The 15,740-nt window shown below is 31.6% G+C and overlaps 1 protein-coding gene across 9 annotated transcripts in view; it reads left to right on the forward strand.

Annotated features, from left to right (window-relative positions):
• Positions 1 to 15,740, forward strand: part of LOC108693465 (dihydropyrimidinase) — a 27,731-nt gene that overhangs the window by 8,408 nt on the left and 3,583 nt on the right. For 2 of the 9 annotated variants that reach the window (XM_018202484.1, XM_018202446.1), the window contains exons 2-11: positions 1,896 to 1,990; positions 2,487 to 2,799; positions 3,912 to 4,091; positions 4,491 to 4,604; positions 6,844 to 7,076; positions 7,712 to 8,048; positions 8,292 to 8,447; positions 8,774 to 9,047; positions 9,232 to 9,307; positions 9,534 to 9,670. In XM_018202484.1, coding sequence (XP_018057973.1) covers positions 1,896 to 1,990; positions 2,487 to 2,799; positions 3,912 to 4,091; positions 4,491 to 4,604; positions 6,844 to 7,076; positions 7,712 to 8,048; positions 8,292 to 8,447; positions 8,774 to 9,047; positions 9,232 to 9,307; positions 9,534 to 9,576 — 1,821 coding nt within the window. In that variant the 3' untranslated portion in view covers positions 9,577 to 9,670. Of the gene's footprint in view, positions 1 to 1,895; positions 1,991 to 2,486; positions 2,800 to 3,911; positions 4,092 to 4,490; positions 4,605 to 5,285; positions 5,519 to 6,843; positions 7,077 to 7,711; positions 8,049 to 8,291; positions 8,448 to 8,773; positions 9,048 to 9,231; positions 9,312 to 9,533; positions 9,671 to 15,740 lie in introns of those variants that run through there. The other 7 variants (XM_018202485.1, XM_018202463.1, XM_018202477.1 and 4 more) reach the window with 6 other exon arrangements.

Consider the following 15,740-nt stretch of genomic DNA (forward strand, 5'->3'; position numbering starts at 1 on the left):
CGAAAAGTTTATTACTTATACATAATTAAAATTCGACAAAGAGAAAGAAAGAGAGAGAAGAAGAGAAGAACAATAAAACCAAACATGTTCTGTTTAATTTATCGATTTGCGAGTTTTGAGAGAGTTAAATCAGTGACTGATACTTCATTTTATTGCTCTCGAGGCACTCCCGCAAAGATTTCTCTTAAAAAAATCACACACGATGCCGTATACGTGACGTATCTGAAGAGCATGCTCGCCGAAAATACTCGCGCGCTGATTTCTAATTCTAACATATGAAACACATATGTTCTCGGTTGCTGCTAATACTACACTCTGAAAATGACAAGGTCTCCGCCTTCGTAAAATACATCTACCGATGGTCTCTCAGCACATAAAATTCGAAGGTCAAGCATCGGCGTTTCTCTACATTTCCCATAAAGTATCTTCTACACGTATCTGTTTTGAATTTTACATATTAGTTCGATATGCATTAATCGAGATGCATTGTTGCACCGATTCTGTTGAACGTCTTCAATTGATGCAACAAATCCTATATCTATCAAAAAGTGTATTTATCAGATTGTTTAAGAAATCATCCAAGTCAATGATTGTATACGAAACTCGTATCAATAATGTAAACGTTTATTTGTGATATTTCACAGTTATGTGACATGAAAATCTCTTTAAACAAATTGTAAAATAGTATTTGAGCTGTATTCGTAGATCGAATTGCTTTCTGATGCGAAACAGTATGGAACTGATTAGGATCGGTAACATAGAAGCATCGAAGGGCGGCTAAAATTCGCTCAAAATCGAAGGGGTCTTGTAGAGCTTGCCCGGAAGAATTCGTTATATCAACATGATTGGTTCCATGGGGAGCAAAGAAGTTTAGACTATGCTAGTGTGTAGCGAGAATTGTTCTTTTTTTCTCTGACGGACGCCCTGTCATCCTCATCAGTGCCTTTCTCTAAGAATTGGACCTTTATATTCTCTCTGTACGCACGAGAATGACAAACATGACATCCCTTTAAAGGAATGTTCGTTCATGCATCGATACGATGCAACCTAGCTGTGGTGCATATTCTAATTCCGGCTCTCTCTCTCTCTCTCTCTCTCTCTCTCTCTCTCTCTCTCTCTCCCCCCTCCCCCCTTCCTCTCCCTGCAATTTATTCCTCCAAGAAGATAAAAATCGTATATGGAATGCAATGTTACGTCAATAATGAAACAAAAGATAATTGCAACTGATAACTGCGTTATATTATACTTTTTGATTTCGTTAATTGGTCATTGAGATCTTTGACATCATTAAATCTTTTGGTATCAGTTTCTATCTACATACCTATCTATACCTATCATGAACATGAAATAATAGTAAGAAATGAAATAATTACAAACTCCATTCAATTTCTAATTAAACTTCTAGTATATTTAGTATTTCAGTATTTTACGACGTTAATAAGTACCAATTATACACTGATCAAATTTTTTTAATGCTAATTCATTGCATTTCGCTGCAAAAATGTATTTTACAGAAATGTATTTTATGTATATTTTTTAAAAAAAACATAGGATAATTATTAACCTTATCGGATCATGCACATCGTGTACATGCTCTAAATCCGTATCGCGTACATTGGCGGAAGTGCGTGAACGAGCACTCTCTTATACATCGCTGATTGATAATACCGTAGTACACGACGATGCGCACGTATATACATTAATTGCGTATGCCGGATGTTGAAGTCCATGCACGTTGCGTACTATCAAGTTGCGTTATACCAAGGACAGTCGGGCGAATCATGATCGATAGTAGAAGAGATCTGCTGAATCCGTTATATCCCACAATCATTAGAAACAATATTTTTGAAACTATAAACTCTCGTTAAACTAACGCAAATATTATTTTGTTTTAGAGCGCGCAGAACAGATTGTTAATTAAAAATGGCAAGGTTGTGAACGACGATGGGATAATCGACAGCGATGTCTACATCGAGGATGGTATCATCAGGTATGCAAATATGAAATACATTTTAATTACACGATATGCGTAATATTGATGTATATTCCGCATTCATACATATAATGCGCATCGTGTACAGGAATCACCAGTAGACTTATTAGGGCAAATTATTAAGCTCAGATTCGCACGATTCTCAAAAATAGCGAGGTTTGTGTATTTAAATTGGTAATATGCCGGTAATATTACAATATATTTAGCTCACTTGTCTAACCGCTACTTTATACAAACTAAATGTGACTACATTCGCGGTAATTTTATCACTGAATGAGGTGTGTAGCAACAGATAACACATTTACGTTCGCTAATTTATCAAACGAGCGTGACTGGTCGTAAACGTTAGATAATCGATAGAAACTATCCAAATCAACTAGTCAATGTCAACTGAGATTTGATTAATTGAACTGTAATTTATCAAAAAGTCTCTCGAATTGATTGCGAAGGACGAAGGAAATTATTTGACAAAAATTTTCATTTTTGTTCGCAGACAAATGGGACGTAATCTCATTATTCCGGGTGGCACGAGAACCATCGATGCTCGTGGAAAATATGTAATGCCCGGTGGCATAGATCCACATACACATTTCGAGTTCGAGTTTATGGGTACCAAGTCGGTAGATGACTTTTATCAAGGCACAAAAGCCGCAGTCGCTGGCGGTACCACGATGATCATTGATTTTGTGGTGCCGCGAAAAGACGAAAGCCTCGTGGAGGCTTACGAGAGATACAGGCAATCGGCGGATCAAAAAGTATGCTGCGATTATGCGTTGCACGTCGCCGTTACATCTTGGAGTCCGAAGGTAAATTGATTAAAACATTTTATAAGTTTATATTTTTTATATATTATATCTTACAACAGATATATTGCAATCCAATCAAGTTTGTTAGAACATGTCACAAGTATCTACTTCTAATTTGATCAGTTTTCCTAGCTATCGACTACTATACTACTGCTTTTATGATATGATATATCAATCAAGCGTTTACGCTATAAGTGCAACATAATGTTTAAGCCAGGTCATTGCGCCATGTGCATTTATTCTGTCTTTCTAGTTATCCGGAACGAGATAATTTCAATGTTTAACAAATTAAATCCTCCTAAGAAAGAAAATTTATTTAGGTTTGACATCTTTTTTCCCTTCTGTTAATCATATTTAAAATTATGACATTTCTAAATATTTCAAAAAAAATCAACACTTTATAACGTTTATCTATTATAGACTTACACGTTGATTATGTTAACTAGACGATCAATTGTAATCGTAATGACAATTTATCTAATTCCGATGTAAGTTACGATATATGAATTACATAAAATTAATATAATTCTATCTTTTATACTTTTTGGTCATTGAGGTAGTCGTAATTCAATTCAAAAGTTTTAAACTTAATGAAATTCATCAGATGTTATACTGTCTGATATTAGTAATAATCTGATTATCATTACATCGATGATCAAAGATTAAGATTTAACTATTCATTTTCTTGTTCAAATTATATTCTCTTCATAATATGGCGAAGCGGAAAGAGAATACAGTTAAACTCAATTTTTCGTAGTTCCTGTCTCTTAGCATGGTTCAGGTCTTAAAAAATGCAGAGCTTTAATTATCGACATTCGATAGAGATTGGATCAGAGCGATTCCAAATGTAGGAAAACTAACAAACTCGTTCTGTAAATTGGTTGTGTAGTTCTCCGTAGTAATCGGCTTATAACTACGATCTACGATTACCGATCACGCGGTTGGAATACCGAGTGACGGCGGATGAGAAAACCGCACGTGCTCCCTGAGGGCACGATAGATGAAAGCGATTTGCCATTGAACCTCCTTATTTGCTGTCCATCATACAATCGAAAGGAAACCACGTTCGCAATTCATTATTCATCGATACTCATTGCCTCATCTGTCTGCAGGTCAAAGAAGATATGGCGACTCTGGTGAAAGAGCACGGCGTCGGTAGCTTCAAAATGTTTATGGCGTACCACGATATGTTTATGCTCAGAGATCCGGAGCTGATCGAGACTTTCAAGGCGTGCAAGGAGATTGGTGCCATTGCTATGGTACATGCGGAGAACGGTGATCTTATCGCGGAGGTATATCATATACATACACAAAATGATGATAACATACGCTAACTAACGCACACACTATCCGATCAATTCGTTGCTTCATGATACTTTTGATTATTAATCCTTGCTAATATCTTCTTAAGATTATGAAATTTCGCACGTTTCAATATAGATATATTTCTGAAAGCATAAAATATATAGTGTATTTATATATAGTAATTTCTAAGCTTTTAATATCTTTTGTTTACTATGGTTGACGAACAAAGTAATATAAAAAGAAAGCTAAGCTAATAAAATTGCTATGTGACTTGAAAATTATACGAGTAATGAAGGTTAATAGTATGTATCCACATTGTTTGAAACAGGATTTTAATGTGAAATACAACATACTAGTTCTTTTTTATCATTATAAACTTGTTCCAGAATGCGAAGAAGTTATTAGCCGCAGGAGTAACTGGCCCAGAAGGCCACGAAATGTCACGCCCCGAAGAAGTCGAAGCGGAGGCTGTGAATAGAGCATGCGTTATCGCGAATCAGGTAAACGCTTCGCTGTGATATCATTGCTAAAACATTGATATCTTTTAGTCAGAGTTTCGTATATTCGTTCTTCGTTATCTGTTTTGATGTATATCTTACTTTGTCTCAAACACGCAAGATTTTTTTATATTTGATTACTTTTTTTACTTTTATATTTGATTACTAGATTACTTTTAAGGTTCTATATAGATGTACTTGGCACGGTATCCGCAACAGTATTTAGTTCACGAACGATCATAAATTTAGTAGATTAGAAATCAGGACGCTACTTTTCGTAGCATGTGCCTGATGTATGAAATTTTCGAATCGTACTGAAATCAAGAAATATCTGTATCACGCCATAAAATGTGATAATAGCGCTTAAAATTACTTTATTGCTTATCTATTTAATTTAATTTTTTTTTCTCTCTAAATTTATACTTTGTCATCTTTCTTTCTTCTTTCCTTATATCTTTTTAAATATTTCTTTTTTAATTTTATAGTTTTAAATTCCATTCTTTACATATACTTAAAAAAGATATATTGCTTTAAAAAAATTAATTTTTTACTCTCCCCCCCCCATCTCTCTCTCTCTCTCTCTCTCTCTCTCTCTCTTTCTCTCTCAGCAACTGAAAATATATATTTTTTTTAAATTACTATCGCATCTTATGCAGTATTAGTATCAAAATTCCGCATGCTTAGGTCAATTGTCCGCTGTACATAGTGCATGTGATGAGCCGTAGTGCCGCCGAACAAGTGGAGGCCGCGCGTAAGCGTGATGTTTGTGTCTTTGGTGAAACCTTGGCAGCTGCAATTGGCACGGATGGTACCAACTACTTACACAAGTGCTGGAGACATGCCGCCGGCCACGTTATAAGTCCACCACTCAGACCTGATACGGATACGCCACGAGTACTTGTGAACATGTTAGCTAAGTGAGTCAAAGCCAATGATAAATTTAGGATGACTTTGACATCGAAGCAGGCTAGAACGTAAATTTACGAAATCTATACGAAATTATAGATACTTGATTCTTTGAAAATTAGCAAATCGAATATATATTACTGATCAAAACTAGCCAATACAAACTATTGGTTATTAGCAGCAATATTTAAACATAGATCCGATTGCAGACATTCTTAAATAAATCGTATTTGCCAAGTATAGTATCTTGTCTATAAAATGCCGGAAAACACTTTCTTTTGAGGTCGATGCAATAGTCGTATCAACATATTTTCCTTTCTACTTAAAAGGAAAGGCACGACTAGTCTTTTTCTAAATAAGCGTACACATTGAAAAAAAAGTTAGATTTATAGAGAGTGTTGAAGATCTTGAACAGAAAAAACTCGATGTGTTTCTTGCCGTTAGGTATCTTTTATTCTATTGATCTCAAATTGTGTTTTTCAAGTAATGTTGCATGTATGTATAATATATGACCCTAAATATCTATTATCGAGTACCAAAGTCTTGTTTCGCGCCCTCCATATACTTTCTATTCCGCTGATTAACGGAAATAGGTTGCAATTGCAGCAATAGTAATTTAAGTTTCTATGTAATCCAGCTAGACGCTTGCGTGACATACGCGCAAATTGCACAATTATGCCGTTCGCACACTGAAATTTATATTTGATCGTCGAAATTTACTCGCATGCGCATTGAACGTAACTCGTTATCTTTGTTTCTCCTTTTTCTCTTATTTTTATTCATTTACTTATTAGATATAAATATTTCTCTCTTATGGTTATTTTTATTACTTTTAGCATTACGTATTGCGCATGTAAAAATATTTTATAGGCATTGATATAAAAATATATTTTATTTGAAGCTTTTTTAAATTGTTAGATGTAAATCGAGCACAACTGAAAAAGATTTTGTTTGATAGCTTTATGATTTGTATAAAATTTGACATATAGTATCGATATTTATCATAAAATACGTTTTTTAGAATTAAAAACACAGATCTAATTTTATATGCTAATGTTATATATTTCATATATTTTATATGAAATTACTTTAGTATAATTAAAAACTAATATTTGTATATAAAATACAAGACTGTACATAAATTAGCGCGAGACACTATTATGTCTCCTAATAAAAGGTAATAGCGATAATTTTAATATTAAAACATTTTGAAATTTTTATTGAATTTCGATATAAATTTTTTCAGTTATAAGTTGTTTTGATTAATTAAAGGTAATAAACATAACGATAAAAAGAATATAACAGTTCAATGAGAGAATAAAAATATCGCGTTTAGGTGAATAGTCCGTTGTATATAACGGCAATTTCAAGCAAGTCGGCTGCCGACGTTGTGTCGGCGAAGCGATCGGACGGTATCATCGTTTTCGGGGAAACCTTGGCAAGCACCATCGGTATCGATGGTAGCGAGCAATATGGCAAAGACGTGGAAAGAGCAAAGCGTTTTATTACTAACCCACCGTTGCGGCCTGACCCAACGACACCTGCCTATCTAACTGAACACCTGGCCCAGTAAGTAGATTGTATAAAGAATCCCTAATATTTTTATAATGGCTGGGTTGTTCCTTCTCGTACTATTTAATTGAATTTTTTTATATTAAAAACAATAAATATTTTAATTTTTTGGTTAAGAGATATTTGTTTCCAATTAAATAAAAAAATGAAAAATGAGAAGATTATGATTTTGGCACTTTATGAATATTATTATGTATAATTTTTTCTTTATTTACACTCTTATGTTTATTAATCTTTTTTTTCATTCTCTTTCTTTCCGATCAAGAATGTGTTGGATTATTATCCTATATTATTTCGCTGAAACGTTCATAACAATAAATTATAATAACAAAATTATAAGAATTACATAAGCGTAACTTGGATATTAATAGCTCCGACGTAAGAAGTTGCCTTTATGGTGAAGCGCAATTAATGTCGATTAAATGAATAGAGGAAAAACTGCTAGTTTAACGGTTACTATTAAATGAGTATCATCCTCCAACTTTTAATCATTTGACGTTTACTATTATTTTATTTTGTATTATTAATTTTTTACTTTAGCCTTTACTCGATGTCAAGGTATTTAATTGATGATTTAATTTTCCTTCCGAGAATACGATCTTCAGAGGCATGCACTAACACGACTTTTTCAGAGATAATCTTCAAGTTACCGGCAGCGACAATTGCACGTTCAATGCCGAACAAAAGGCTCTGGGCAAAGATGATTTTACGAAGATTCCCAATGGCGTGAATGGTGTAGAGGACAGGATGGCAGTGCTCTGGGAGAAAGGTGTGCATGCTGGTATAATGGACCCTATGCGGTTCGTTGCAGTTACCAGCACAAATGCTGCCAAAATTTTCAATTTATATCCTCGAAAGGGTGTTATAGCCGTCGGCTCAGACGCCGACATTGTCGTCTGGGATCCCAACAGGAAACGTACCATTTCCGCCCAGACTCACGTCCAGGCTGTTGACTTCAACATCTTCGAAGCAAGTTTGATTAAGTCATCCGCTTTCGATAATTATAATATTGTCTAAGAATGTATGTAAATTGTTTTCATCGTAAAATATGTGAAAGATTGCGATCTATCATATTTTCAATGATGATAATTCTTTCAGAAAGACATTGAATTATTGCTAATTACAATATGGCTAATTATATGTATAATATAATAAAAAGTATATCATGTGATAGTAATTTAATTATTTAATTAATATTGTTAATACATACAGGGTATGGAAGTAACTGGAGTACCTGAATACGTGATTGTCAACGGACGCGTATGCGTGGATGAATGTGAGCTCAAAGCTGTTCATGGCTTCGGAAAGTACATAAATGCGGATCCATTCGGGACCTATGTGTACGACATGATAAATGACAAAGAAAAGGTATAATATATCGATTTTTTTTTCTTCTCTTTCTACTATTATTTTTTACTTTTTTGCGATTGCATTGCGATATTCCCTACCAGTACTGAAACATGTATAGAGCATGTAACGTATCTCATATATTTTCAATATTGAATATTGGAACGCAACTCTTATATGTTATTTTTAAATAATGCACATAATGTTAAAGTAGATATATTTTTACTAAATTTTAATTTAAAACTCGAACAAGAATAAAATTAAATGTTAATCAAAGTTAGAATAAAATTAAATGTTAATCAAAATTTTATTACTGAAATTAGAAATTATAACTTGTAACTGCCCAGAAACCACGTGGAATTGCACGAACCGAAGCAGAGGCAAAGAGATATGCCGAAGAAGACGCCGCGATTGCAAAGGCTAAAGAACAAGCGAAAGCGGCAGCTGCGGCAGCGGCACGAGTCAATCAGAACGGTTCAATTCATGACAGTCCAAAGATAAAATTGCAAGCAGCCATTTGTGTACCTACTTTACCGGAATCCGCCGTGGTGACACCATCCACGAAGGGTCCAAGACTTGAAGGGCAAAGAAACCTACAAGATTCTACTTTCTCTATCAGCGGTGAGTCTTACTATAAATTATTTTTTTAATTTTTAGACACGTGATATATTTTCTGGTGGTATCATACTAATAAAGAATAATTTTAAATTGTCTGACCTTGAACTATCGTAAATCAAGTGGGATTTTTTTATTTCATTTGTTTCATTCTTCATATTGTAGGAATATAAGCGCGTTTTTTTTACAGAGGATGTCGAAGAAGCACGAAGGGCATGCATTCGCGTAAATAATCCACCGGGCGGGCGCAGTGCGGGAGGTTTTTGGTAATTTTTACAAAAAGAAAGAGTATCAAGCTTTACGTATAAGGATCACTTAATGCGAAAACATGAATGGGATTTTATTTCTATTCTTTCCTTTGTCTCAAATTCCTTTTATCCGTCATAATACTAACATACACATTTTCGTTTCAAAGTATCAATCCGCTCTTAGGTTTGCTACTCATTAACTGTCACACAAAATCATTTTTACATTGTATTCCTATCGATCAAGGTCTGTTCCATCAAAGGAGGATACGGAAACCACTGGCCAATAGGTTGTACGTTCATATATTCATATTAATCGTTCTACTTTCGCTTCATTATCGCTTCATCGCTGCATTATATTATATGGCTTGCTTGAATCATTGTTCATGGTCCATTTTTCGATTTCTATATTAAAAAATTATTTTCTTTGATTTTTAACAACGTTATGTTAATAGATTTTCTTTAATATCGCTTCCGTTGTTTTTACTTCAAGATTTATTTATTGTTACATATGTAAAAGTATATGTACATCATATGATTTATATTATAGATCAATAAGATATATTGGACGAAATGTCTTTGAAAACAAAGACTTTGATAATTTAGAAAAAAATTAATTATTTTATGGATGGACATGTACATAATTTATTTTGTAAAATTTATTTCTATACGATTTTCATATGGCAATCATAATGAACAATCTCTGAAGATAAAATTAAAAAAAAACCTTTTGTTATTTATTATTAACTTTGGTACAAGATAAAATAATTTGTTTCTTTTCTTATATTATATTACGATTTCTTTAATTTCAAAGAAAAAATGATGATCAGGATGATTCTTATCCTATGAATCAGGATATTAAGTTGCAATATCACATTATTAATAAAACAATTGCTCGTTTATTGTCCATGATAAAGAGAATTTACATTAAGAAACATAGAAAGACGTAGTATTTTAAATTACAACATTTACAATGAGCCAAAAAATTTCGATAAAAAATTTTGTTTATTTGACGTGAAGTATTACACAAATATATTTATATGGACTAGTTGCACCTTGTGGTATAATTATATGAGGATTAGTCCAAAAGTAAGTTTCTTTATTTATTATGAAAAACAGAAAGACAAAATTTAAAAATCTAAAAAAAATTTAATTCATTTTGCTTTGGTTATTTTTCTATAAATTCACCTTTTTTTTCTATACATTTTTTATTGTATCGTGAAAAAGATTTTTTCACGCTTTGTACTCATTTTCCACATGAGTCATCTATTAATAGTCTTAACTTCTTCGTTATTATTGAATCATTGATGACCACCTAAAGTTTCAATTTAGGGAAGAAATGGAAGTCATTTGTGGAGCAAAATCCAGAGAATACAGAGAGTGTTTCTAAGAATCCACTCAAGACTGTGTTCGGAAACTTTACCCGAATGTCTCTGTACATTATCTTATATTTAACATATTTAATATTGAACAAACAAGAATAAAACGATATACGGAGATACTTGGATAACGCTTTCGAACGTATCTCAGGGTCATTTTTATGAAAAAAAAAATAGGGAAACTCATTTTTTGGATTGATCATAGACTTGCAAAAAATGGACACATCGTGGTGCAAGATGTGAAAGAATTTTGGGTGTACTTCCGAAAAGGTGAACCCCCGATTTTCTTGTCGATTGGTATACTACTATTTTGATGCTCTAATTATACAAATATGATCATGAAAATTATCGACAAGATCATTTTTACGATTAAATATAAACTTTTACATTTTATGTGATCACAAGTAGAGTTGTTAGATTTTGGTTCGTGTTCCCCTTCTCTCTCCCCTTTGCGAAAGGACGCATGATTTTCTACGCAAAAAGCGTGAAAAAATGTGAAAAAAATCGTTTTTAAATATTTAACCTTGAAAATGATCTTGTCAGTAATATTCACGATCATATTCGTAATTAGAGCATCAAAATACAGTAGTGATCGAGAAGAAAATCAGAGGAGATTCACCTTTTTGGAAGTATTTTTTTTTAAAATAGTATATGTAATAAGTTAAACAAATTTTTCAGATTTTAAACTTTGTTTTTCTATTTTTCCTAAAGTAAGGAAACTTTTGGACTAACTTTCGTATGTGTGTTTGTGTATTAATCAAAAAGCCATGAAATTCTGCTTGAAATTTAATTTTAACGACAATTAATAATGTTGCGTATATACAAAATGTTGCTAAGTCAAGACTAAAGGCTTTCCATCAATATTCGAAGCTATATATGTACAAGTTGAACGTGAGATATTTTACATTTTGCAATAAGAAATATATATATATATGTATTTATTTCGATTCATTTAACTTATCTCATTTATTTTTATAACAAGGCACAAACATTAATATTACTTTACATTACGAAATAAGAAAATACTTCAGTAAACACGTTTAATTAGATCATTAAATGTATATATAAAAATTTTAGTTAAAATTAGTTTAAATAGAATCACTGTTATGTAACTACTGTATAGAAATTTGTGTTTTGTCGGAGATTTACTAACAATGTTAAGATTGAACAAAGTTGTGTTCTAACTTGATTGCGACCAGTTAATATTCATCATTTGTTATCCATTATAATCAACACAATTTGTTATAAGTTATCAACATAAGCGTGTAAGCCGAAGAAATCTTGTTATTCGTATTAATCACCTTTTTACAATTATGTTCGATCAATTTATACTGGCTGTAAGATTCTAGAGGTAATACACCAAAGGAGAAAGTAATTTTAGATCGTATAAATAATTTATACTTTGCTATTTGAAATAATGAAAATATCAATTATCAATAAATTAAGAATTTTCGTGTTTAACATAGTAGGTGTATGTAAATCCTGTCAGCAGAAGTTTACAACAATGCTAATACCGATTCTCCACTTTCACTGCGTCCGCACGAACGCACGATGTGAAAAAAGACGCACAAATTTTTGTTCAGTCATATCACTATAAAATTTTTACGAAAAGCAAAATAAGAAATCATGTTATACAAGTGCATCGCTGCTAAATGTAAGAACTTTTCTTAATTTAGAGACACATTTACAGAATCATACGTTTTCATTATACACATGTCATTATTAATTATTTCACGTTATCCAAATTATCCAACATTCCGATTTGTAGGAACCTATATGTCGCGAAATTTATCTGCTTTTATATCTAAAATATTGAACATTATTTTTCTCTATCAATTTAACTGCTTTATCCACACGTTGACACGCAATCCAAGCATTTTAAGATATCATAGTACTACTGAATTTTTCTTTGATATATATATATATAATAATAATAATAAGGAATGACGAAATAATAAATTGTAATCACATAATCGTCATCATCGCATAATAAGTTAAATGTGTAATCATTCATGTGTAAAAGAATTTAGTCTTTACGACTAGAGCTTGTGTAAGTCAAAGTATGAAAGACCAAAGCAACATTAGAAATCAAAAATTTTCTAATAGATTTTCTATCAAAATTCTGCAGACATTTCTAGGTATCTCTATACTATATTAATGATAATCATGATGTGTGACATGTGTTTATTTGAAACAGTAACAAGTTATATTCATGTAACTTCTTTAGATTGACACAATTGACACAAAATATTTTTTACGCAGTTTTTTATTTCTTAAAATTCCAATGTGATTTATGAAACTAGAATTATTTTGATAGAAACTGAAAAAGATTTACATATTAAAAGAAAAATCTGTTTAATAAAAATATAATTTCGAGCATTACGAGCACAATGAAGTTAGCGAGTTTAAGACAATTATTGATTCATAAAGTATCTTATATAGCACTGAAATATTTTAACGTGTTGTTATCAATTAAACTTCACAGAGAGTTATACTTTGCATGTAATGCTGTTGATATTTATACTAATGTCGAAGATTTTTATGTTATCACTGTTGGATATCTACAGTGACATTTATTTATTTTAAATGATATATGAGAGTGCTTTTAAAAACAAATAGCATATTATAATTATAATGTGTTCACGTTATATGACCTCGTGTTAAGTACTCGGAAAGAATGTATAGTTTATCGATATAAATGACACATCTAGAGTATCCTATTTATGTCTGTTATGATGTATGTGATCGCTTTAAATAAATATAACATAAGTAACATAATCTGTGATTTTTTTTAAGCAGGTTACTATAGATAAAAAAAATATATATATATATTTATATACAGGGTCTAGAAATAATCACCAAATATTTCATGGGCAGATAGAACGGACTAAACTGAGTCGAAAAGTTCTCTACCATTTTGTAAGTTTCCCCAATAATTAACGAGATATTAATCCTTAAAAATAGCCGAATACTACTGCGAAGTGTATACGCCTACCGATCGCTTGGCGTGCGGGCAGTGGGGAGCGGGGATAGCTTGGCAAGCACGCTGTCTGAACTACGGAGGCTTGCGGCGCGGAGCGCTTGCCAACCAATTCCCAACTCTCAAGGTCAACTCTCGCGCGTCAAGTGATCGGTAGGCATATACACTTCGCAGTAGTAGACCGAGCGAGCGTGCGTATTCGGCTATCTTTAAGAATTAATATCTCATTAACTATTGGAGAAATTTACAAAATGGTAGAGGACTTTTCGACTCAATTTAGTCCGCTCTACCTGTCTATGAAATATTTGGCGATTATTTCCAGACACCCTGCACACACACACACACACACACACACACACACACACACACACACACACACACACACACACACACACACACACACAACGTCACAAAAATACTTTATATACTTATATAATATATTTAACGTAAAAAAGATAGAATGAAAATACGCAAAAAAGATACATTTCTCTAATTATTACTGTCACTTTCATTAACGATTTAATAATTTTTTGGAGGATAAATTAAATTAAATTAATAATCTATATCTTTAAATTAATAATCTCACATACTTATGTCATACATACTGTAATTACATATTCATTTAATTGTTATTTTCTAATATCAATACTGCATTCGATCATGGACGTATTGCAAAATTTTTTAGGGAGTAAGGGGAGGGGGTTCAATCAACCCAAAGATGTACCGTGCACCGATTGGAATAACACTAAAAAAAAGGATTTTGCCATTGTACCGAAAAAAAACGTTACTATATAAATTTTGTTGTAATTTACAACAATTTTTAACATTAATAAATTCCATTTGAATATTTTTACAACTTTTAATGTCTCTTCATTTTGAAGAGGAAGAATTGTTCATTATGCAACTTTTATTTATGTTTTTAAAGCCTTTTTTTAAAGAAGGGCAATACAGTTACTATACAAGAATATATTAATTATAGCGTATATTCTGTTTTTTGCGGAACAAAAACCTTATGAAAATTTTCCTTATATGTTGCATATTTCGTCAAAGCTCGAATTAACAGAAGTATTTAAAGTTATTTATATGGTCTTATTAATGAGAAGAAAACAATTTTTTTTTTATATAATAGCAAAAAACTCACACAAAGTCAAAAGTAAAGTTGTATGTTTTTTACATTTAAAAGAGAGGAGTTCGATAAAGTATGTACATCACTAATTCGAAATAAAATATTTTCATTAGTAAAGCAGTGAAAAATTATTAGACACCAACCGATGTGCTATCAAGATGTGCGCTAACGGGATCCTCTCAGAATGAAATAATTAATAAAGATTTCGGAGAGAGAGATTTGAACCCCCCCAAACCCTCTCTCTCCCTCTTTTCCCCTGAATACGCCCATGCATTCAATATATTTCTTATCTTTATCTTAGTAAAAAATTTTTCATGCATGAAAATGTATAAATATATATAAACATACATAAATATTCATAAACATGTATAATCATGTGCGAAATATGTTTATATATCACTTTTTCTCTTGTAAAATTACTTTTTAGTGTATAAATAATAGAAATAATAATAGTAATGTGAAAACATTAAAAATAATTAAAGGGATCTTCGCATTGCAAAAACAAGTTTAGAAAAATTTTAAAAAAAATTGCTCATACTCAATTATGCATGATTTTATATAATTATACAACTTAATTATACAAACTTTTTTACATTTTTTCAAATTTGATTTTTTTTTCTAAAACAAATAGTATGAAAATTTTTCTTTTTCAATTATATTTAATTTTTACTATTATTTCTATTACACTAAAAAAACAATTTTACAAAAGAAAGAGGAATATATAAACATGTATGAACATATTTCATGTATAATTATACATGTTTATGAATATGTATGTTTATACATATTTATACACATTCATGTATGAAAAATTGTTTACTGGGACAACATTTAACTTAATTAACATTTAAATTTAAAGTACTTAATATATTCCTGTTGAGATTAAAGCAATTTGATTTATTTTACACACACACACACACACACACACACACACACACACACACATATATATATATATATATATATATA

This window comes from Atta colombica, unplaced genomic scaffold (assembly GCF_001594045.1).
Source record: "Atta colombica isolate Treedump-2 unplaced genomic scaffold, Acol1.0 scaffold109, whole genome shotgun sequence".
NCBI classification, from domain to species: domain Eukaryota; kingdom Metazoa; phylum Arthropoda; class Insecta; order Hymenoptera; family Formicidae; genus Atta; species Atta colombica.